Source organism: Euprymna scolopes, chromosome 43 (genome assembly GCF_053919585.1).
Source record: "Euprymna scolopes isolate OS-2025 chromosome 43, ASM5391958v1, whole genome shotgun sequence".
NCBI classification, from domain to species: domain Eukaryota; kingdom Metazoa; phylum Mollusca; class Cephalopoda; order Sepiida; family Sepiolidae; genus Euprymna; species Euprymna scolopes.
Window position 1 is genome coordinate 50,106,354 of NC_136524.1, and position 26,374 is coordinate 50,132,727.

General features: G+C 29.7%; 1 protein-coding gene across 5 annotated transcripts in view; it reads left to right on the forward strand.

Moving 5' to 3' along the window:
• Positions 1–26,374, forward strand: part of LOC145268339 (E3 ubiquitin-protein ligase HERC2-like) — a 500,726-nt gene that overhangs the window by 237,395 nt on the left and 236,957 nt on the right. For all 5 annotated transcript variants that reach the window (XM_080123842.1, XM_080123845.1, XM_080123844.1 and 2 more), the window contains 6 exons: positions 2,509–2,659; positions 4,886–5,088; positions 10,441–10,656; positions 12,030–12,216; positions 17,744–18,051; positions 21,351–21,612. In XM_080123842.1, coding sequence (XP_079979968.1) covers positions 2,509–2,659; positions 4,886–5,088; positions 10,441–10,656; positions 12,030–12,216; positions 17,744–18,051; positions 21,351–21,612 — 1,327 coding nt within the window. The remainder of the gene's footprint in view (positions 1–2,508; positions 2,660–4,885; positions 5,089–10,440; positions 10,657–12,029; positions 12,217–17,743; positions 18,052–21,350; positions 21,613–26,374) is intronic.

A 26,374-nucleotide genomic window follows, 5' to 3' on the forward strand; every position in this document is an offset into this window, starting at 1 on the left:
GGTATCAAATTTTTATACCTTACTTTGTAAAATGTATAAAAGTACACTTTGAAGATAAATAAATTTCAAATTGAATCTTGTATCTTTATTTTTAAAGCCTATAGTAAAAACATTTTGTTTAACAATTTTCATGCCTTGGATGAAATGCTTTTCTAACTTGTGTGTATATATATATATATATATGTATGTATATGTATATATATATATATATATATATATATATATGTAAATGGTCATGTCATATGTTACTGGTACCATGTAACCCAGTATTACCTGCCTTATGGTCCGGTCACCGGCGGCTAAACTGGTTCCCCCACCAGACTTGTTTGGTGAGGAGGGTGACTAGTTTCCCTGAAGGATTAAAAACAAGACCTTTCAAAGGATGAATTAACTCTTTTTCGGGGTCAACAGCCAACTAGCACCATGTGTGTTTGTATGTGTTGGGGTGGAGAGGGCTCCCATAAGCCGTGGTGAAGGCAACGTTTCTAGGAGAAGCAAATGTCTTATTTAAAAAACCATAAAGCGGGAGACCAGTACCCGCATTAAACTGGTCTGCAGTTTAGCTTGTTGCTGGCTATCTTGCTCATGCTTGTTGCTGGATCTCAACATTTTGAACTGAGAGAGAGACTTAGTTGTCGTACAAAGCTCTGTGTATAGATACTCCCTCAGGCATTTGTCTATAAAAATAGTCCTGTGGCGATGGAAAAATTGTGACACGTGGAGGCTTGATATCCTGGAAGCATGTAATAATTGATCTCAATGATCATCTTCAGTGTCATGCCTGCTGGAGCATGTGAATTCACCGGTAGGACTAAAAAAAAAAGAAAAAAAAGTCATTTTGGGCTCATGGACTGAGGGAGTGGCACTCGTCTGACAAGACGTTGCAATCACCATATATAAATGGTCAGTACCAGATGGGTGACCATTTGGGAAGGCTAGGTGTATACCGCGCCATTGTAGAAATTTCCAGGTTGTTATCTAGGGGCGCATTAATTCACTGGGAGAGATACACTCTCAGTCTTTAAGACCTGAATCTAGGAGAAGGAATCTCTGATGTGAAAACTTGTGGCCTATTGTATACTCTGTCCTGTGGTAGTAATCTACACCGACAAAGGTTAGCAGTAATACCAAAAGGTGTTGTTGGTTCTGCACAAAGCCTTTACCACTATAAACAAATCATCTGTGTGGATTCCGAGCAACTTAGTCGTTGTGGCAGAAACTCATACATCGAAATCAACGGAAGAGTCCATCATATGTATGTACATGATGTGTAGTAAATAATATATATATATATATATATATATATATATATATATATATATATAATATAAAGCTGAACATTTGTGTGTGTGTCTGGTCACGAATAGGCTCCTATATGGTTGACTATTATAGAAAACTGATATAATGACAGAAGATGTATCGAGACACAGGAATGGGTATGTTTAATCTGGCATAATGATGATTCATTAAAATTGTGGGGTCTGCATACGCGCCTGGTCCACAAAGTATGGAAATAAAAAAATTTAAAAAAAACAAAAAAAAAAAACGTTTACAAGTGTTTTTGATATAGATGTACATAATAATACTTTGATAAGTATGTTTTAACTTAAATACGGATGGTATAATAAAATTGTAGGGTTTGCACCTGGCCTCCATAGAATGGAAATAGGCACAAACTTTAATAAAGACTTTTCATATCTATCTGCATAAGTATACTTTGATAATTATGTTTCAGTTTGAAGAAATATGGTATAATAAAATTATGGGGTGTTCATTCGTGCCTGACCTCCATAGAATGGAAATATGTCACAAAGTTTAACAAGGTTTTTTAATATAGATCCACTGAATATTGTGATAAGTGTTTCAGTGTGAACAGATATGGTATAATAAATTATGGGGTTTATCTATTTTATTTTTACTTTCATCATATTTTGCTTTCGTTTTGATACCCCAAATTCGAAGCTATCTCTTTACAACCCTTCTTTTTCATAACCTATCATACTTTCATAAATGAGAGTCCATTTTCTGTAGGCTGTTTGAACCCAGTCAACGACGGGTACTTTTGCTAGTATATATATAAAAAAAAACAACAATTGCTCCTAATGATAATCAGATGCACTGAGAGAAATCACTTGAGAAGAATATGGCTGAACAACAACTTTTGGGCACCATTTTATGTAACATGCCTGCTGAAATTAAAAAGATCACTAGGCAAATGGAAAAGATATCCAGAAAGATCTAAAAAATGAATAACTCTGTCGTGTTCAATCAGACATGCTTGAATAATGGATTGCTGCCAAAATTTACAAATATATATATATATATATATATATATATATATAATATGGGTATTTATTTCAAGGTTCATCATCAACACCTGATACCAAGTGGCTATGCTTAATTCTTCTGCATCTTTTAAAAATAGAAGTATATTTAAATGTCACAATCTATGAAGACATCCATGGGTTCATCGTTTTTTTTTTGTTTTTTTTTTTTTGTCTTTATCAGATTCTATCTTTAAGGTTGCTGAAAACTGTTCTACCATCTTGGGATGGCTCTTTAGAAGCATTTCGCATGAAGGAAATTGTCGGAAAAATGTTCTCTCTTCTTGGAAACGTGTTATTGTCGTGTGCCTCTGATCCAACTTTGCTTCCACCCGGTAAGTGAAAACAGTTTGTTTTTTTCGGGTTTTTTTTTTTTTTTTTTTTTTTTTTTTTTTCAACTCCCTTAGTAGATCAACCTAAAAGACAATTTTAAACAATCAGATATCAAATTAGTAACATAATGAAAATTTATTTTCAATAAAAAGAACATATAGTCGAAGACAACCACAAGGTGGCCTATTCATTAATTACTACTCCAAAGTCTATGGAAGGGTACTGCGTTTTCCACGTATGCTCCACTTACCCATGATTCTCACCATACTGACATTTTATCATCATCATCATCATCATCATCATCATCTTCATTTCTAAATTTTTTTTCTTCATTCATCATCTATAATCTTTAATAACATATCTTTTCTAAGCAAACATTAAAACTGTTTAGTAAATAAATATACTAATAATAATCCAGCATTAATAAATCATTGTAATCTAATATATTAGCAATAATCAAATTTTGAGGAATAGAAATAACAATCAAATGCATCAATTATGATCCAATAGTAATAACAACCAAGTATGTCACCAATAATCCGATCATAATAATACCAACCCAACATACCACTATTAATCCAAATGTAATAACCAAATAAATTGGTAATAATCCAATCATAATGACAACAGCTGAACAAATCAGTAATAATCCAATCATAACAACCACATATGATTGTAATAATGCAATATTAAGTAATGACTTGTGCCCAAAAAATTGACTGTAAAACATTTATGATTGCGGTCAGAAACTCCAATGATTTTCTTAAGAAGAATCATGATTTTTTTTTTAATTATTGCATTCTCACCCCAAAAAAGGCACAGTGCTACTTTGATGTAGGGGGCTACTATCTGGGACATAATTTTCAGGGATACTATGTAGGGAGTTGAGCAGCAAGAGGTCTGTTTACATTACACTTGAACTTCTGCATGTCAGCACAGTCAGGGAAACGGGGAAAAGGGAATTTCAAAGTCAATCTGTCCTAGCGAAGAAACTATTAAGAGTATAAGGCTTTCTTACATCTAGGGATTTCTACTGTGTAGAGGTGGGATTTTGCTGCTTGTCGGGTTTATCATTGTTTTGACGTATGATCAAGGACAGCCTGGATTCTTCTCTTATTTAAGAGTTGATTATGTTAAGTATTCATCAAGTAATACCATAAGATCTGATTTTCATCAGAAGACCATCATGCCATGCCCTGTCAAAATCCTTGGGGATCATCATGAGATGCTGACTGTTAGGCCACGTGAAGCAGATAGCATCAGAGTATTATGTTTCCGAATTTTTTAGATGAAGATTGATTATCTATATATTAATACGATAGTGTGTGTGTTATTTTGTGTGTCATACATCTTTTTTCTTCTGAGTAACTGTTGCTTAATTGTTATGTACTTCCATTTCTTGTAATAAATAATTTTACCAAGAATTCTTTTAAGTTTTGGTTTCGGTTTCGCTTATAAATGATGGCACTGAAGTCCTCTATTTTTTTTATCAATAATTTTATCAAGAATTCTTCAGAAGTTTTAATATCGGTTTCGATTATAACTGATGGCACTCCAGTAATCTTTTTTTTTTTTTTTAAATAATTTTATCAAGAATTCTTAAGTTTTGGTTTCGATTATGGCTGAAGCGAAATAACTCTGTGAATGAAATCAGTTATTTTCCTTTACATAACATTAAAAAATGTAAAAATGTGTGTATGGCAATGTGTAACATATTTCTTTTAAAATCTTTATCTTTTTCTCTTTTACTGTTCCCCCCTCCCATTTTCTTTTTTTTTTTCTCCCTTTCCCCAACCTGTCTTTTTTCTCTGCACAACATATTCCTCTTTAGCTGGAGGGAGGGAGGGAGGAGGAGAGGGAGAGAGAGAGAGAGACACACACACACACACACACACACACACCTCCTTGATATAATAGATTTCTTGAAGAACAAACTGGCATTTTCTTTCTAAATTAGTATTAACACTAAAAAATTGCCCCTCTCCTGACGAAATTAGGCCTAGTTGACCCTCCAATAAATAAATAATTATTTTTAAATTTTAGATATTATTCATCCAGGTCAATGCAGATACAATAAACAATATACCAACTTTGTGGGTGTTTATTTTGTAGTTTTTGACTTTCAACTGGACATGCACACACACAACTTTCCTTATATAAAAGAAGATGAAACGATTGTTACACAAATATATTATATTGCTGTATTTATACTGATTATTTCTTTGTAGGTGATTGCCCTCGTAAAGGCAGACGTGGAAGAGCTCCAGTGACCATCACAGCCTCGTATTCTAGCACAGTGGCTGATGAAATCTTGTGCACGATCCGGAAACTTCACTCTTTGGATGGATGGAATGGCCACATCAATTCTTACATCATTAACAAACTGATAATGATTGAAGATATGGTCTGTGATAAAACTAAATCCTCAATGGTAGGTAATTTATATATGATTGATTAAGGTCTGTAGAAGCTGTAACTCGTTGGTGTATAACAAAACTGATCTTGTCCAGAATTCAATCTAATTAAAAAAAAAATACAGAAAATTTTTTGTCATACCCATCACGGAACAAAAGATGTCATATTCCGAAAGTCACATAAATTGATCAAGTAGTTTTATTTTTAATTCAGAAAATCAAATTTTTAAGTTAGCACAAAGGAACTGTCACGCACCGCCATCTTACAAAACTGACAGCAGGTAACTCCACAATAATTGCAAGATCAGCCTTGTAATGCTAACAGTTTCACATTAATCACTTAAAATTATAAAAAAATTATTTTCTTTAGTTAAAAATACAATTACTTGATCAGTTTATGTGATTTTTGGAATATGGGATTTTGTTCCATCACAGGTACGTACATCATAAAGATTTTTTGGTATTTTTGTGGGTTTTTTTTTATTTAGGTTGAACTGTAGACTTGCACCATCAAAACAGATCCTAATAAAAATGGGTTTAGTAAATTATCCTGTGAAATAATTTGATTCAGTTAAAATGAAAGTCTCCTTGGTGACCGTCTGCATTTTTCAAATTAGAACTTGGCAAACAGTGTTTATCAAAAAATAATTATCGATTGTATTTTAAGTAGGATAGTTTTTTGGGAGGGGAGTGGGGGCAATTAATAATTTGTTTCCAATATTTTTATTAACTCATGAAAAAATAAAACTTATTTTTTATAATTGGAAATTATAATTTTTTTTTTTACAAATAATCAAATCAAAAAATAATTATCCATTGTATGTTCTTTTTTTTTTTCTTTTTTTAGGGGGGAGGTCAATAGTTTTTCCATTTTTAAAAAAAAAATTTTTAACAAAGTAGAAAATCAAAGTTTTTTTATAATTTGAAATTTCAATTTTTCTATTACAAATAATGAAATAAATTTTTGGTTGAAAAGGAAAGCATTCTACTTTTTTAGTAATTATGTGTGATTTTACGACTTTGCAACTCAGACTTAGGGTTAGTGATAAAAGAAATTCAGTTAACTCTTTTAATGAAATGCTTACAAATGAGTGAAATTAAAAATTCTGCCAAGATCTAAGTGGTATAAAATTATGAGGGATTGTTTTTTGATAAATACCACTTTGCAATTTCTGATTTTAAAACCGGAAGCCATCACCAAGTAGACGTTTTCACTTTTAATCTTTAATTAACATAGATCAGAAGTACAAAATATTAATCTGGATTTTAATAAAATTATAAGATAGCTTCCTGCATGTGTACTTTGGTAATTTATCGTTTTAACTGATCTGAGTGATATTTGTTTTTGAAACTTGTCAGAAGTAAACAGGGTTAGTTAATTTGAAGTTTGTGATCTATATATTAATATGATAGCGTGTGAGATATTTTGTGTATCATGCTTACATCTTTTTTCTTCCAAGTGACTTCCAAGTTGTTTCATTATCATGACCTTCCATTTCTTGTAATAAATCATTATACCAAGAATTCTTCATAATTTTTTATTTCGGTTATAGCTAAAGGTATGCAAGTTATATATATATATATATATACTAGCGAGGAGTACCCGGCGTTGCCCGGGTGTTTTTCGGGGTATGTGAAAAAACCCCGAAAATGTGAAAAAAAAAATGAAGCGTTGACGACGCGCAGTTGGAAAATAGTAAAGTGTTAAAAAAAAACAAATAGGTGCGCGTTTTTGATTGACGTGACGGCGATAGGTATTCAGCAGTTATTTTGTGCGGGACAGTTTTGAATGAGGTGAAAAAATCGGTTTGTTTGTTTTTAAAAACCAGCTCCCTGTTTATTAAGAGGAGCGAAATGAAAGCTAAAGTCTGATATGACGAAGTCGACATTGAACAAACGTTACTTAGCTCTCTTGAGACAACTGGCTTTCGGCCTGTGATTAGAGTCGACTTTCGCTTTTTTTTATACCGAAAATCGAATGTAACGAGTGTTGATGCGGGAAATGTGGAATAATTAACGTTTGAAAGTCAATAAAATTAAATAGACAGGCGAGCTCCGTGGGTAACTCTGAGATATTACAATTTATAGATGATATAAAAAGTTTTAAGAAGTTGTGAACCGAGCAAGCGCTTCTCTGAAAGAAGCCTTTTGTGGACATCGGGGAAAAGCGTACATACATACACACATACATTTTCGCTTTTATATATATATATATATATATATATATATATATATACACACACCTACACCCACATACGCATATATATATATATATATATATATATATATATATATATATATATAAAGCAAATTATAGTGATTCAATGAAATTAAAAAAAAACCTTTAATCAAATCAAGGATTTTTTATTATTCCAAGTAAATCAAAGAATACTTTAGAAATTTTGTCTCCTTATCCTAAAGGGTTCGATGCCTACCATCTCTTCAGAGGAGAAATATTAGCAAATAGATATAACAGTATTCACCCTATTTGGTAAAGTCAGTTAGACATGGAAAATTATAATAAAAAATTGATTAAATAGAAGTCACATAGCAGGGGAAATTGAAGAAAAAGATATAAAGGTTAAAGAAAACGAGATATACATACATACATATATATATATATATATATATATATATATATATATATATATATATACACACACAGGGTGTCCATAAAGTTACTATACAGTCTTATTGTTTTATTGTATTATATTTGTATTAATAGTTAATATTTATTTTTTTTTACAGGTTTATTTAATCAAGCATCTTTTGTTACAAATAAATATTTTAATACAACTGTTAATATATTACAGGGTGTCTGTATAGTAACTGTATGGACACCCTGTGTATATATATATATATATATATATATATATATATAAAATTTTTTTTTTTTTCATAAGTTTTGGTTTCGGTTCAAACTGATGCACCCGTCATATGGATATTATTAGTTTTTATTTTATTTTTGAAATCACAACTTCATAATGAATAAGAATCCATAGAAAATTGACTCTATAATAATATATATGAAATCTGCATAAATTAAAATATATTTCAGCATATTTTATGACTGGGCTATGTTGGGTGTCCCTGCTAACTTAGATAAATACTTTTGCAGTTTTAACAAAAGAGCTATAATAATATCAGTGTATCTCCATTTACGCTGAACATCCACAGAATGCCAATATCAATATATTACATATGAAAGAGTCCACAGTGAAACTTCTACAAGAGCTGCTAGTGAAAATATTAAAATATATTTAAAAACACAGATCCACCGAGTGATTGCACATATTTTTTTCTCATTCTTCCTCCTGGAGATGAGGTATACCTTGAAAATTTGGGAACTTAACACCACATTAACATCCTGGTGCGACACATTATGTTAATGAATATTTGGTTATAGTCAGCTAACATTCTTCCTAACTTCTGGCATAGCGCTACCACTTCCTTCACTTTTATTTTGATTTCAATAATTTTATTTTTATACTTTCATAAACATATTTTTTATATAAATTCAAATAAAAACTTATGTTTATAAAATTATAAAAACAAACTTTTGTTTTTTTTAATTTTATAAACATATATTTATTATATAAGTTTAAATAAAAAATATTTTGTACGTAAAATTTAAAAACTTATTTTTATATTTTCATAAATGTATTTCTTATAAAATTTCAAATAAAATAAAAACTTATTTTGTTATTAAAAGTGCAACTTGTGTTCTTATCTGTATAATTTTGTTAATTTTTATTGTAGATTTCTCAATGTCCTTTTCTTATATTTTATTAGAATAAATCGCTTTACAATAGAAATACTGAAGAACAATATAAGTGAAGGAACTGAATTTTTTTTTTTTTTTTTTACAAAGTAGTCACCACTTATCAAGACTCAGAAGCCACTAGAGAGTCAGGGTTAATAAGTGTACAGTAGTCAATGGGAAAATATCGTAATTGTTAGTAGTGGAAATTTGGTAAATTGGATTACTTAAGGGAGTGGCTTATCAAGAACTTGTTTATGTTGGACTTAAAGATAACCATATCGTTATCCGCTGGAAAGCAGGAAAATGGAAGACAGTTCCACAGGTGTGTAGTTCCAAGAAAGAAGCCTTGTTCATGGAATCTATGTTTAGGTTTAGGCATAGATAAAGAGTGGGGGAAATTATTGATAGTGGTTTCAGTTGGACGGGTGTTTTTTATGAAAGTTTGGTAAGGGAAACTATTCGCTTCCAGAAATTAAGAAGTACGTTAGCTGATTATTACCAAATATTTTATGATAAAAATTTTTTTGAAATCTTTCAATATTGTCGTTTCTTTTAACTATTTTGTTATGTTGACAACATTTCCATTTACAAGAAAAAAAAATTGGGAAACAAAACTAAAAGTAAAGACTCTAATGTGTAATGAATAGAAATGAATTTTTGAGATGAGGATGGATTCTTTGGATTCTTCAGACGACTCTTCTCATCTTGAGTGTTATTTTCACAACGTTTTGGTTTCTATAACCTCAAACTTCGTTCGGGTGTATCTAAGGCTCCTAAAATTCATATTAGAATTATCCACAAGGACTCGTGACAAACGGATAAAGTACTTAGTAAAATTCAGTTATAAGTTACAATCTTCTGGGGTTGAAGGTTCAATCTTTGGTGCTGGTAATACTCAGAATACAATTGTGAATGTCTTAAGACTTCTATCCAGTTGGAGCTGAGGGAATGAGAGCCTGCTAACACCAGTGAATTAAATGAAGGGTTCCGTTAGAAATTCTGTGCAGATTCTATAGTCAAGTAGAAAGGTTCCCGACTTTGATAAGATATATCTGAAGATGGTTGGAGGTTATATTGATGGAAATGTGAAAATATCACTTGTGATGAGAATAATAGTTTGAAGGATGCAAATAATGACTTTATCTCACTTCACTTTACATGATTACCACTTTTTTTTTTCATTTTTAGGATTGATTTTGATATTGATTTGTTAATTTTTTTAATAAAGTTTTTTTTTTTAATTAATGAAGTTAATTGCTTAATTGATGAATTAAATTCTTTATTAATGAATGAAGTTAATTTCTTAATGAATGAAGTTAATTTCTTAATGAATGAAGTTAATTTCTTAATGAATGAAGTTAATTTCTTAATGAATGAAGTTAATTTCTTAATGAATGAAGTTAATTTCTTAATGAATGAAGTTAATTTCTTAATGAATGAAGTTAATTTCTTAATGAATGAAGTTAATTTCTTAATTAATGAATGAAGTTAATTTCTTAATTAATGAATGAAGTTAATTTCTTAATTAATGAATGAAGTCAATTTCTTAATTAATGAATGAAGTTAATTTCTTTTTTATTTAACTAAATTCATTTTTTTTTACCAGGATGATCTTAATATTGATGTTCAAGATACCCAGGCTTCAATTATGGCTGTTTTAGCTGTGATAGGTGGTATTGGTCTTCAGCCACGTCTTGGAGGTCTTGTAATTCATTCAGACTTTAGGTTTGGAACCATTGCCAACATCCGTCCATCTGGTAAAATACATGTGCAGTTTCCAGAGATTGGTCATAAGATGTGCAGGATGAATGATCTTATCCCTGTAAGTTTTCTTTTTTTTTTTTTTCTTCTCTACTAATTTTAACATGGCACATAAGTATGTAATAATGTTTTCACCTGAAATGCGTTGGTTCAAAAGATCACCGATGTAAACACACACCCTTTATATATAAACATGTATGTATATATATATATATATATATATGTACATACATGTGTGTATATATATATATATATACACATATATATATATGTGTGTGCATACATATATATATGTACACATACATATATGTGTGGAGAGAGAGAGATATACAGCATAATCCTGTTGACTCACCGGTTCTCATTAGACCACCAAAGTTGAGCAACATTGAGCCTTATCAATATCAGATGAGTAAACATTTGAGAATAATTGATGCTGCATGTTGGAGGACGTTGACACTTTTGGCACGATCTTGTCTTGCTGCTGGATCCAGTTGGTTTGGACGAGAGTATGAGACTGGCCCCAGCGCAAATCAGCTTCTTTTTTAAACTCCTAGTCATCCATCATCCCTAGGATGATCAAGTGGTCTTAATCATTATGACGGACGAACTGCTTTAATCTAAGTTTGATTAAATTTTAGAAATTTATTATAAATAAGATCCACCCTCCTTTATATGGAAATCACTCCAGATAACACAGTAAGCTACTTGATGCAATGAGCTAAAAAGAACAAAAGATCGTTAATTCGAAGACAGAAGAAGGCCAATAGGTAGGAGGAAAGTAGTCAGCATAAAGAGTTCCACAAGCTTGCAATTCTTGGAAAGAAGCTACTGGAATAGGAAGTTGTATTATAACAAGCTATATGAATGGCTAATTGATGAAGACCACTAGAATTACAGAGTCAAATGAGCTGGAATAAAGGAAGCAGAGAATAGATCAGACAACTCATAATAATATTTATGGAAGTAACTGACATTTGCAACATGATATCTGAGAGAGGGAAGGGTGCTGAGAAGTAGAAAGAGTAGAGGAAAACTAAATTGCAGGTTCGCTTCTGAGTGTTATTAACACCTCCCAAATGGGACAGGGAATCATCAACCTAAATATGACAACAGTACTCCATACTGCTTCCTTTGTTTTAGCTCGTTTAACTAGTTGGTCTAGTGCTCTTCACAAATCTGCTGGTTTCATACTCCAATATAATAACCTTCATAAACAATAGGGTTTTTTCCCCCCTCAAGCCTCCACTTGCTCATTGTTTTCCTCCTACCTACAGTCTTGGTCTTCGCGAGACTAAAGTCAATAGACATTTTGTGTCTTTGCAGTAATTGTCTTTGATTCTTATTAGCTCCTTACATGAAGTGGCTTCACGCCTTGTGTATAGAGTGAACATGAATAAATGAAATGAATCTTTTTTTCTTGAATTTTTTTTTAAGGTTACTCACATGGAATTTTCTGTTGACAAATTACCAATGACTGATAGTGTGATTAATACTTGGGTAAAACTGGTCAGTTTGGCTGGAGCTGGATTTAAAACCGAAAAGGAACGAGAGAAGATTTCCTTGATAAGTAGTCTCAACAGTGTTGAGTCGGCTGGAACAAGTACAGAGAAAAAAAGCTTTGGTAAGAATAACTAGTTGTTGTTTAAAACACATTTTTGATTTTTTTTCTTTTATGTTTTTCACTTATTTATTTTATACATTTATTTTTAATTAATTTTAAGTTTTCATCTTTTTTTAAGTTTTCATTTTTATATACTTATTTTTTTTATAGAGTTCTCATCTTTTTTATAGAGTTCTCATCTTTTTTTATAGAGTTCTCATCTTTTTTTATAAAGTTCTCATCTTTTTTTATAAAGTTCTCATCTTTTTTTATAAAGTTCTCATCATCTTTTTTTATAGAGTTCTCATCTTTTTTTATAGAGTTCTCATCTTTTTTTATAGAGTTCTCATCTTTTTTTATAGAGTTCTCATCTTTTTTTATAGAGTTCTCATCTTTTTTTATAGAGTTCTCATCTTTTTTTATAGAGTTCTCATCTTTTTTTATAGAGTTCTCATCTTTTTTTATAGAGTTCTCATCTTTTTTTATAGAGTTCTCATCTTTTTTTATAGAGTTCTCATCTTTTTTTATAGAGTTCTCATCTTTTTTTATAGAGTTCTCATCTTTTTTTATAGAGTTCTCATCTTTTTTTATAGAGTTCTCATCTTTTTTTATAGAGTTCTCATCTTTTTTTATAGAGTTCTCATCTTTTTTTATAGAGTTCTCATCTTTTTTTATAGAGTTCTCATCTTTTTTTATAGATTTCTCATCATCTTTTTTTATAGATTTCTCATCATCTTTTTTTATAGAGTTCTCATCTTTTTTTATAGAGTCATCATCTTTTTTTATAGAGTTCTCATCTTTTTTTATAGAGTTCTCATCTTTTTTTATAGAGTTCTCATCTTTTTTTATAGAGTTCTCATCTGTTTTTATAGAGTTCTCATCATCTGTTTTTATAGAGTTCTCATCATCTGTTTTTATAGAGTTCTCATCATCTGTTTTTATAGAGTTCTCATCATCTTTTTTTATAGAGTTCTCATCATCTTTTTTTATAGAGTTCTCATCATCTTTTTTTATAGAGTTCTCATCATCTTTTTTTATAGAGTTCTCATCATCTTTTTTTATAGAGTTCTCATCATCTTTTTTTATAGAGTTCTCATCATCTTTTTTTATAGAGTTCTCATCATCTTTTTTTATAGAGTTCTCATCATCTTTTTTTATAGAGTTCTCATCTTTTTTTATAGAGTTCTCATCATCTTTTTTTATAGAGTTCTCATCATCTTTTTTTATAGAGTTCTCATCATCTTTTTTTATAGAGTTCTCATCATCTTTTTTTATAGAGTTCTCATCATCTTTTTTTATAGAGTTCTCATCATCTTTTTTTATAGAGTTCTCATCATCTTTTTTTATAGAGTTCTCATCTTTTTTTATAGAGTTCTCATCTTTTTTTATAGAGTTCTCATCTTTTTTTATAGAGTTCTCATCATCTTTTTTTATAGAGTTCTCATCATCTTTTTTTATAGAGTTCTCATCATCTTTTTTTATAGAGTTCTCATCATCTTTTTTTATAGAGTTCTCATCATCTTTTTTTATAGAGTTCTCATCATCTTTTTTTATAGAGTTCTCATCATCTTTTTTATAGAGTTCTCATCTTTTTTTTATAGAGTTCTTTTTTCTTTTTTATAGAGTTCTCATCTTTTTTTTATAGAGTTCTCATCTTTTTTTTATAGAGTTCTCATCTTTTTTTTATAGAGTTCTCATCTTTTTTTATAGAGTTCTCATCTTTTTTTTATAGAGTTCTCATCTTTTTTTTATAGAGTTCTCATCTTTTTTTATAGAGTTCTCATCTTTTTTTTATAGAGTTCTCATCTTTTTTTTTATAGAGTTCTCATCTTTTTTTTTATAGAGTTCTCATCTTTTTTTTTATAGAGTTCTCATCTTTTTTTTTATAGAGTTCTCATCTTTTTTTTTATAGAGTTCTCATCTTTTTTTTATAGAGTTCTCATCTTTTTTTTATAGAGTTCTCATCTTTTTTTTATAGAGTTCTCATCTTTTTTTTATAGAGTTCTCATCTTTTTTTTATAGAGTTCTCATCTTTTTTTTATAGAGTTCTCATCTTTTTTTTATAGAGTTCTCATCTTTTTTTTATAGAGTTCTCATCTTTTTTTTATAGAGTTCTCATCTTTTTTTTATAGAGTTCTCATCTTTTTTTTATAGAGTTCTCATCTTTTTTTTATAGAGTTCTCATCTTTTTTTTATAGAGTTCTCATCTTTTTTTTATAGAGTTCTCATCTTTTTTTTATAGAGTTCTCATCTTTTTTTTATAGAGTTCTCATCTTTTTTTTATAGAGTTCTCATCTTTTTTTTATAGAGTTCTCATCTTTTTTTTATAGAGTTCTCATCTTTTTTTTATAGAGTTCTCATCTTTTTTATATACAAGTAGCTCCGTTGCAGCCAGATGGTTGCATATTGTGAAAGAAAAACGAGTAAGTACAGTGTATTTACACAACCAATATTTACGAAACTAAAGTTAGCAATTACTTATTTTTTTCGTTGGTTCTCCTGTAGAAGATGTCTCCTTGAAATACTTTAACAAAAAAGAAATCTTGTATTTTCAACCAATATTAACGAAAAAAAAAAATATGAGATACATGGGTAAAAGTATTATTTTATTTAATGATCAGTGGTCTAAACTGACCACTCTGGGCAAATCAGAGAAAGTCCAATTTTTTTTATTTTTTTGTAATCAGATGGAGAAAATGGAAGTATTTATTTTTTAAAAGTAAACAAAAAAAATCTTGTATTTTTTCAACCAATAATAACGAAAAAAAAAAATGAGATACAATGGTAAAAGTATTATTTTATTTAATGACGGGCGGTCTAAACTGACCACCCTGGTCAAATCAGAGAAAGTCCAATTTTTTTTTTTTTTGTAATCAGACAGAGAAAATGAAAGTAATTAGTTTTAAAAAGTAAAAAAAAAAAAAATAATAATAATTGTATTTTTCAACCAATAATAATGATAAAAAGTATGAGATACATGGATAAAAGTATTATTTTATTTAATGACCGGTGGTCTAAACTGACAACCCTGGGCAAATTGGGGAAAGTCCACTTTTTTTTTGATCAGACGGAGAAAATGGAAGTATTTATTTTTTAAAAGTAAAAAAAAAAAAAATCTTGTAATTTTTCAACCAATATTAATGAAAAAAAGTATGAGATACTTGGGTAAAAGTATTATTTTATTTAATGCCCGGTGGTCTAAACTGACCACTCGGGTCAAATCAGAGAAAGTCCCTTTTTTTTCTTTTTTTTTTTTTTTTTTTTTTTAATCAGACGGAGAAAATGGAAGTAATTTTTTTTAAAAAGTAAACAAAAAAAATCTTGTATTTTTCAACCAATATTAATCAAAACCTTTTTACTTTCTTTTTTTTGGTTGAAAATCAGAGAAAGTTCATATTTTTTGTTTTGTTAATCAGACTGAGAAAATGGAAGTAATTTTTTTTTTTTTTTAAATAAAAAAGTCTTGTATTTTTCAACCAATATTAATTGTTGACTGCTGCTACTCCCACCGATTTAATGCCTCTCACCACCACTTTGCCTAATGGCTGCTGATGCTACTCCCACCAATTTAACTCCTATCACCACTACTATTATTGTCTCTGCTGCTACTTCCACCGATTTAACTCCTATCACCACTACTACTTTACATTTCTTTTGCATTTCCATACACCAAACATGGATATAAATGCCACTAAAACATCAGCTGGGTCATAAGCTTCATTTTGGTACCTAAATTGCCTGGGTGGGTTGCCTGTAGGCTGACTTAAACCGCGTCATACACACAAACCACAGACAGACAGAAATTTATAATAGGAGTTCTCATTTTTTTTATATAATTCTCATTTTTTTTATATAATTCTCATTTTTTTTATATAATTCTCATTTTTTTTATATAGTTCTCATTTTTTTTATATAGTTCTCATTTTTTTATATAGGGTAATTTTTTATGTAGGGTTTGTTTTTATGTAGGTTTCGTCTTTTTATGTAGGTTTCGTCTTTTTATGTAGGTTTCGTCTTTTTATGTAGGTTTCGTCTTTTTATATAGGTTTCGTCTTTATATGTAGGTTTCGTCTTTATGTAGTTTTCGTCTTTATGTAGTTTTCGTCTTTATGTAGTTTTCGTCTTTTTATGTAGTTTTTGTCTTATGTAGTTTTTGTCTTTTTTATGTAGGTTTCATCTTTTTTTATAGTTTTTATCATCTTTTTTTATAGTTTTTATCTTTTTTTTATAGTTTTTATTGTTTATTATATGTTTCATTTTAATTTTGTTAGAATTCCTCCCTTCCACAAAAAATTTAAATATAATATTAAATTCTGTATATTTTATTTCTTGTTGTGGACTGCAATATGTGAACAAAACATGATCATATATTTTGCTGACTATAAAAATAAGTTGGTGTGTAATTCCACTCTTCCATCCAATAAGAGTCTCCAATAAAAGTCTCCCTCCTAAATGTTAGTGGTTTTGCTTCAAGCTACTGACTTTTTCATATAAAATATTCTTGCTACTAAACGTTCACAACAAACACTCGTCTAGTTACAACCACTATCAACAATTTTCTTTACTCTCTATCTGTGCATAAAAGCAAAATTCCATGAGCACTGTTTCTTTCTTAGAACTACCCATATATGGAGCATAATACCATGGGTCTGCTTCCCAGCTGACTACAGTATGGTCATTTTCAAATCCAGTGTAAACAAGTTCTCTTGAATAATCAAATCCTACACAGTTTATACCATTAAGGATAATTACTGATGTCTAAACCTCATCCTTGAGTGGTCTCTGGTCCTTGATAAGCTGTGATCTCCTAATAAGAAAAAAAAAACTTAAAAGTATGCTTGTCAAATGCATGTTATTCTGATTTGCAAGCAACAGTCAGAAGTTGAAGGATCTACTGAAGATCGACTGCAAATAATCACTTTGTCTCGTGTGTTGCAAGATGCAGTAGTGTTAATATCTAGGCCGCATGTACTAATAAATCATTTTGACAAAAAGTACACACCTTGTGACAAATCTAAGAAACAACAAAATAATTATCAAATGTACCAAAACATTATTTGAATAAAAATTATGGGCCTGACACAGGCACCTGTTGTGAAGAAACAACAAACTTGACCGATTGTCAAAAAAGAAGATAAATTAAAAGTATGTGTGAAAGATCATTTTCAGCAAAAGGTAACACAGGTGTAACCTAAGTCAAGTCAATTCAGTGAAACAAAAATGGATGGTTGGTCACAAATGGTTATATAATAGCAACCGAAAAAAATATCTTTGCTGGTTGATGATTTGGGCCTGAAAAAAACAAAATCATCCCAGCGAATTCCCATGCGGGCATCTCTTTCCTAACAGCCAATCATCCATACCCGTCATTAACAATAAAGATATATTGCTTATATTTTCATATATCAGTGTGTTGTCATTCTTTTAAACACAGCGGAAATACAACAGGAGTTCCTTATTCAAAGTCTAAATAAATATAAAATGCATTATTTTATTTATTTATTGTAAATTTAATTTGTACTTTGTTATATGTGTTTACTTTTTACAGGTTGCAGTCTGAGTGTGAAACTCTTACGGAAACAACAAATCCGTTTAGGTCTGCTAAAAGCAGCAAGAGTTTTATTCAGTCGACAGGATAACCTGCATCAAGTCCTATCGCAACCAGCCGTGCTCATGCCTGACCTTGCGTTTATGTCATCATTGGAGACTGGCGTTGGCTGCAGCAGCAGTACAGAAGAAGATTTGAACAGCTTGCAGCAGGAACCTTTGACGAACACTTCTCTTTTACAACATTTGATGAGTGCTGCCACACAGCCTTCACCATTAAAAGCCATTTTTAGCAGAGAAGAAATGGAGGTAAGAGAAAACAAAACATGAGTGACAACCATATTTAGCGTGATGTTATTCGCAGGACAGATTCTATTGAAGTTTCTTTATATGCATTTTTACACTGTAAAAAACTGTATTCTTATTTATGGTGACTTCACTGTTTAATTATATATAATTATAGTGACCTCAGCATTAAAATATATATAATTATAGTGACCTCATTATTATATATAATGTGTAGTGATCTTAACATTTAACTATATATATATATATATATATATATATATATATATATATAATATGTGACCTTGACATTTGACTATATATATAGTGACCTTGACATTTGACTATATATATATAGTGATCTTGACATTTGACTATATATATATATATATATATATATATATATAGTGATCTTGACATTTGACTATATATATATATATATATATATATATATATATATATAGTGATCTTGACATCTGACTATATATATATAGTGATCTTGACATCTGACTATATGTGTATATATATATATATATATATATATATATATATATAGTGATCTTGACATTTGACATATATATATATATATATATATATATATATAGTGATCTTGACATTTGACATATATATATATATATATAGTGATCTTGACATTTGACTATATATACAATGACTTTGACATTTGACTACATATATATATCAGTGACCTTGACATTTGACTACATATATATATCAGTGACCTTGACATTTGACTACATATATATATATTAGTGACCTTGACATTTGACTATATATATATTAGTGACTTCATCATTTAGGTATATTGATATATATTATATTGTCTTCACCATATAGTCATCCACATACAGTGCTGTTTCGCTGCTTCACAACTCATCAGTGCGGCTATATATATATATATATATATATATATATATATATATATATATATTAGCAGCAAGTAATGTTCAAGGTATATTTGGTTGCATGTGCCATAGTTCTCCCTTTCTCTGCCTTTCTGCTGATTCTCTCAATTTGTCAAACATTTATCCTGGTTTCTGACACCAAATTATGTAGCAGAGTGATTCCATGTCAGCCATTTTTCCTCAAGCGCTTTTGATGCATAATCAACATCAGACTTTTTTAGTTGTTTTAATCAGATAATTTATTTTATTTTTATTTGTTTAAATTTATTTGATTAAATTGTTTGTCAGGGAGAGTAAGATAAGGAAGTGTGTTTATATACACACACACACACACACACACACACATATAATATATATATATATATATATATATACACACATATAAATTGTTAAATATGTTAGTACTTGTATTAAATGCTATTTTGTTAGGTTATATGTTTTTAATTATTATTGCTTTTGGTAATTTTAATTTCTGTGTGCAATTATTTTGGTAATTTTAGTATTAGTGGTTAATATATTTCCTATTTTGGTTGACTTTAGTTTTTTATTATGAGAAATAATATTGCGTTGAATTGCGCTGTTTTCTGACAAGTGATATGTGAGACATCTGAAGAGGGTTGCTATTGTATGGCCAATATATGCATTATATGAATTCATAGATTGGTTAGGGTTAGGAGGACATTCTCCAAAGGACAGAATTTGTATATTACATTTGTTTGGTTCAGTGTAGGTTTAATATTTTCATTGTTTTTAAGTATTAAGTTAGCAGTTTTGAATTTCATGTAATATGTTATTAGTTTAATCATCTTATTTTGTTTGATGTGTTAAGTGTATTGTTTTATTTGGGTCATCATTATTTTTTCATCGAGTTTATAAGTATGAAATTGTTTTTTGTAATATAGCTGAAAGTTATCATTTTTATTAGTGTTGGGTTCAGTTCCTATGCAAAGGGCTTATAAAAAAGTTTTATGTGTTGATTCATGTGGACATGGTGAGAGCAACCTTAGCTCTTGATGTAAGAGGGTTTGTTTGTGTCTGGCGTGCAGGGCAGTAATTGATCTGGAGGAAGAAACACTGCCATTACGGTGTGTCGGTCTTATGTGAAACGCGATCTCATATCTGCAAAGATTGGTGAGAGGTGAACTTGGCTGTATACAAATTAGTTGGCATTTGCTGGCATAAAGGTGATGACGGGAGACCGCTTGGTAGATGAGGCAGTGTTATTATTGAGTGCGAAGATCAGTGGAGTTTTGAAGTGATTGTTTCTGTGACGAACTAACAAATTTGTGAGGAGTGGGCTTTCCCTCTTCATCTCTCCTTACTTTGAGGTGTTGTTGTCTTCACCAGAAACTGTCCTTCTTACCGAAAACTGAGACTTTTCGTATCTAACAAAGTAATTCTATCGAATTGTTCATCACTCAATGTGTTGAAACAAAATTGTTTTGAGCAACCTGTTTTGGAACTGAGGAGTCTCTCTTCCGGAGCTGCCAGGCCAACCCGTCCCCGTTCTAATTTTTGTTCCTGATTTTACTTATAATCGACTATTTCATTTGGAAAATTGTTAAAGTTTGTTGGTTAGTTATTTATAGAATATTTTTTTTGGATGAGGAAATATTGTACGCATATTGGAATTGTTTTTTTGTTTTTTGTTTTTTTAGGGGCTGTTTTGTATTTTTGTGGCCATTCGCTGTGGTAATTGAGAAGACAAAAGTTGTTCTTAGTAGGTTTTTTTTTTTATGTATTGATGTCATGGATTGTGTAGGATTGCTGTAGTCTATTAGTACGTCTAGGAAGGGGATTTTATTGTCAATGTTTTGTTCCTGTGTGACTGTAAGGATTGACTAGTTTTCAAGATTTTGCTGGAGTTTTTTAATGTCTTTTTTATGATTCTTTTTTTAAATACCTACATTCATTAGCATTTCATGCTTAGAAAATTATCATATTAGCAAGTGGTCATTACTGCTCATCAGGAGATTTGAACCCCAGTTATGAAAGCCATCCTTGGCTTTGTGGGCTTATGTTTTTCTTCTCAGCCACCTTCAAATGGAAACAATACTTATGAAGCCGTGTTAATGAGCTGTCATAGTCAACAGCCATGAGAGTATTCAATGAACAGGAAGTTTGGAATAAGGCATGTATGCTAGTTGACTGCTTCTTTTCTTAATTCACTAAATAGGGCTCAATTTAAATCCAGTAAGGGGGCTTTATAACTCTAACTTTTTCAATAAATGTTTATAATATATAGTGACCTCACCATTTGCATATATATATATATATATATATATATATATATATATATATGATGACCTCACTATTTGAGTATACATATATAAACTTGGACTTTACTACTTGTGTGTGTGTGAGTATATATTTTTTATCATTTTTTTTTTTTTTTCTCAGGCTGCTGCAATGGCCGTGTGCCAGTACCTCACTGCTGTCTCAGGCCAGCCACAGGATGGCCTTGAGTCCAGTTCAGACAGTGAGGACATTGTGCCTTACTTGGTCAACTCAGCTTCACTATCGCAGATATCATCCAATAAGGCCCCTAGAGCAAAGAAATTAAAACAGAATTCCCCGCAGATGCCCATGCCTCCTGTAGTTGCTCAATTAGAGGAAATGGGGTTTCCCCGCAAGAATGTGGAATATGCAATAAAAGCACTTGGTAAGTATATATTTTAGTTTCAATACTTTTTTCAATTGTCTTAATATAAAAAAAAATACAACTAAAATTTGTATATTTTCTTAATTGTTTTGTAATTTATCTAAGGCTAAAGCTTCACTCCTTCAACTATATATATATATATATATATATATATATATATATATATATATATATATATATATACATACATGTTTGGAGATCCTATCTTTCATCAGTGTAGCTCGAATGTTTCTAAGAATCAAACCTGAGACTATGTGTATTATGGTCTGGTGCATTAACTGTTATGTTACAAAGTCCTAGATCATTTTAAGTGTTATTTTTATCGCTTTTTAACTTGTGTAGTTTTTTTTTTTTTGTTGTTGATTTTTAAACGATAATACAGTTAATAAGCTTATTAATCATTTAAAAATCAACAAAAAAATCTACATATACCAAGTTATAGGTATTCAAGAAAAAAGAACTCATGAATTTAACAAAGTTATTAAGAGTACTCAATAGCAAGATATCTTTATTAATATAGACAAATTTACAAGGTCATGACGCTGGACATTGGTTTTCTTCTGTGGAAGACAAATTTTTTTGTTTTTTTAAGTCGCCTAACAAAGATTTGTGATTTTAACCAATCAGCTGTCTGAAACATTAGCATGTCCAGTGTTGCAACCTTGTAAATTTGTCTATATTAATAAAATATATATTTATACATATTGTTCAGAAATTAAAATGTACAAAATAGAAAATTTTGGAAACTGGAAGTGGATATATAAATCTTAATAGATGAAAATGCTCAGTATTCGAGATAGAGCATCCATATAAGAAGGAAAAGAATTTCCATTTATGTGCTAACCAGCAAAATTATGGCCGGCCTTATTTTGCTTACTATTTTTCCTCTGAGGATAACAGCCATTCTTTAAAACTCCATGAAATAAGGGAAATTTTCATTTTCAACCTGTATCCTTTGTGTTGAATAATGTTTTAAATTCTAATTTACAAAATTTTACTTTCCTTCTTAAATTTAGGTTTATTTAAATTCACATAAAGGTTTGGTTTATAGCTCAATAGTATATACATATTACTAGAGCTCAATATATACATAAAGTAATTTGATAACAGATATTGAATAAATATAATAATTTTATAAATTGATCAAGAAACAATTTTTCGAAATGAATATTGCCTTATATAAATTTGGAACATGTACCTAATATATATAAGGAAAAGTTTAAAGAGCTACAACCATTTATGTGAGATTAACATGGATATTTTATAAAATATCATGGATCCTGCAGATAAGCTGAAGCTCAGTAGTTAATGCTCAATATCAAACAGAGCTGATATAATTAAGTTCAGTAGAAAAGAAAATTTATGACATCATTAATAGTTTGTAATGGTACCCCCCAAAATTTCTAATGGTACTCCAAAATATTTCTATGTTCGACAATATATTTTAATGTGTACATGTGTTTCAAAAATGTTTTCTTTTTTTTTTTTTTTAAATCATTATAAAATTGAATTTTTGAAATGCATGTACACGTGCGTAAATATTGTTGAGTGTGGAAACTTTTGGATCACAGTTACAAAATGTTTTGTCATAAATATTTGTATTCTACTGACATATATATATATACATATATGTCTTGGAAGTTTCTTTAAAACCTTTAAAATTATTTTAAAAAACAAAATGTCCTTCGTTGAAAGATTTTGTCAGTAAGTCAATTAATCTCCAGTATCGCTGAATTATTTCACTTACATGAACTAACAATAGTACCAATTTTCTTAAAAGGATCATCAGTTGTTTACCACGAAACATTGTTTCAGGATTTAATATATATTATAGTAAATAATTATGTCAGCTCCTTGAAGAAACTTGTTTCTTATCGTTGAGCACTTTCAGTTGAATTAAGTTGGTCAATTTAGCTCTTAAGCATAGATCATCATATAATGATTAGATCACTCTGACTGACATAAAAAAAAAAAAACATGTAAAAATACAATGTTTAAATTTCAACGTTATTTCATGCGGTTAACGGTAGCAGAATGGATATGGTCTTTGCTACTGAAGCCAGAGATGGCTTCTGTCGCCGGGTTCAAATCTATCAACTGGTGTTAATCGTGACACCCTGCACTGAATATTCCCGAAAGGATGAAACACTAGTGTCTGTAGGCATTTAATAATTATTATAGTAAATAATTACACACACATATATATATATATATATATATATATATATATATATATATATATATATATATAAATTACAATTGAATTTACCAAAATGATCCAAGATGGTAAAATTAGAGTATATTATAAATATTAAAGAATTAATATTTATAAAGTTATCTCAGCCAGATGTAAAAGCTCGATAAAACCAAATAGGAAATAGAGCTTATAATACGAGCAAACAGTTAATAAAACATATTAAAAAAACACATTGAAATGAGTTAAAAACATATTTAATATGAAAAGGAAACACTAGATAAGTGGATAGTCCTTAATCCGTGGAGTTTCAAAGAAATACTTTCCTTCTCATCAGAGAGTAGGAATTAGCAAAATGCGGGATCGGATTTTGCATGCAAAAGTATTTGATGAAACAACGAGTAAGTCAAAGATCTTACTTAAAAACAAAAAAAGTGAAGCAGAGAGAATATGGTGAAGAAAAGGGTAATTACACATGAATGGATAGTCTGGTGAAAGATAAATAATCCAGTGACGGTAAAATCCAAACGTATAACTTCAAGAAAGTTAACTGAATTTCCATTTGCACAAGTAAAATCCAAGGAAAATTCAGTTAACTATAATCCTAGTGACTACCATACACTCAATAACCCTTATCCTCCAGTGGCCTCCGGGCCTTTATAAGTGGTGATTCCTATGTAAAAAAAAAAAAAGTGGTGATTCCTATGTAAAAAAAAAAAAAAAAGCAACAAAATATATTAGAGGGTTGGAAAGGATCCTAACCAGAATTAGACATTAATTGCTTTTGTTATTTAAAGATATATATATAAAATTTTAGTCATTGAATGAATTTAAAAATTTATGACGTGAAGTGGTTGAATTTCAAATCAAAAAATTTTTATTATTCTATGTAAGACAAAGAATCTTTTGATTTGAAATGCAAATATTTCACGTCATAAATTTTTAAATTCATTGAATGACTAAAATTTGATTTATTTGTTCTATCTTGTATATCGAGCAATTCTTATTTAGGTGGGTTAGTACTTATAGAATATTACTGCCAGTAATATCTTGTAAATCTTATAATCACAAGTTTCCATACCAGTTGATTGTTAGATAATTTTATTCTGAAGAAGTATATATATATATATATATAGTCTTCTTTTTTTTTTTTTGTAGTATTTCGAATTTTACTGGGTTTATATAATTCAGTAATCGTTCATATACCAATAAGTTTTAAGCCAAAAAGAAATGACTTAAACTGTAAGCTACAAAATTATCATATTTCATAATTTAGCATTCATATATTGTTTTAACAAAAACCAAAACTTCAAAGAATGGTTGATAACAACGATGAAGTATACTAATTGTTGCTATCAACCCATTCTTTGATGCCTTGATTTTTGTAATATATATATATATATATATATATATATATTTGAAATTGATACAGTTACATAAATAATAATAGATAAAATTGCTAAAGATACAATCTTTAAATAAAGCATGCCTATCAAGATAGTAAAAGCTCTCCCTGGTTAAAGATGAAAATTAAGTTAAACAGAACTTTATTATACCATCAGATCAATAAGGCAAACGAATAAAAAAAAAAAAGAGGACCTTTTTAGGCTACAGCATTTTGAAGCTAAATGCTTCTCATCGAAAGAGGAAAAAAGCTAAGAATATACATTTACAAATTTAAAAAAAAAAAACTGGCCTAAAGATATTTGTTTAGAAATGAGACAAAAAAAATCTAAGTATGTTGTAGTAGAGAAAAGGTTAAAGAAACGGTTAGAAGAATTGGGGGTAAATAAAGTGGAGTAGTGAAAAAACAAATTGGGAAAGGGATGGAAATATATATATATATATATATATATATATATATGACTACTTCATTAAATCACATAAATTAATATACAAAAGTATAATTTTATGCGTAAACTAAGTATTTACTTCAACAGTGCTCAATACATAGGTAGAGCTAGGTAGTAAGAAAAATATATTGCCATATATATTTTTCTAACTTATACATATATAATTCAAACACAGTAGTGTTTGAATATATGGTTAAGTGGCCGTTTTAGTCATTTAGAACTGCTTTAAAGATTCACTGCTCACTCATTTTTCTACCAAATTTCAAACAATTATTACAGTTTATAGATCACCTTCTCAGTTATGGAAATATAGTGAAAAAAAAATTTCAATTTCGTTCGGTAAAACAAAAGTTATGATGAATTTTCTGGTGTTCAAAATCGTTAAAAAAAAAAAAAAAAAAACGTAAGGAGGTGAGCAACGTTCTTTATGACTGGCTTCCATAGCAACCACATCACTTCAGTGACTACTGTTACTACTAATTTACTGCTCTCACAAAAAGAAGTAACAAGTGAAACAGAGAATGAAAAAATGAAAGGGAGATAATTGAGGGGGTGATTTTATTGAAAGCAGATGAGTGCCGTACATTGTTACGACATATGTGTATGGTATGTTTATGGAGGCAAAAAAATAAGATTGAAATTAAACAAAGAACAATTGAATTTACTGGAAGCCTGGAAAAATCATTGAAAAATGCAAGCATGAAAAGTAATATGG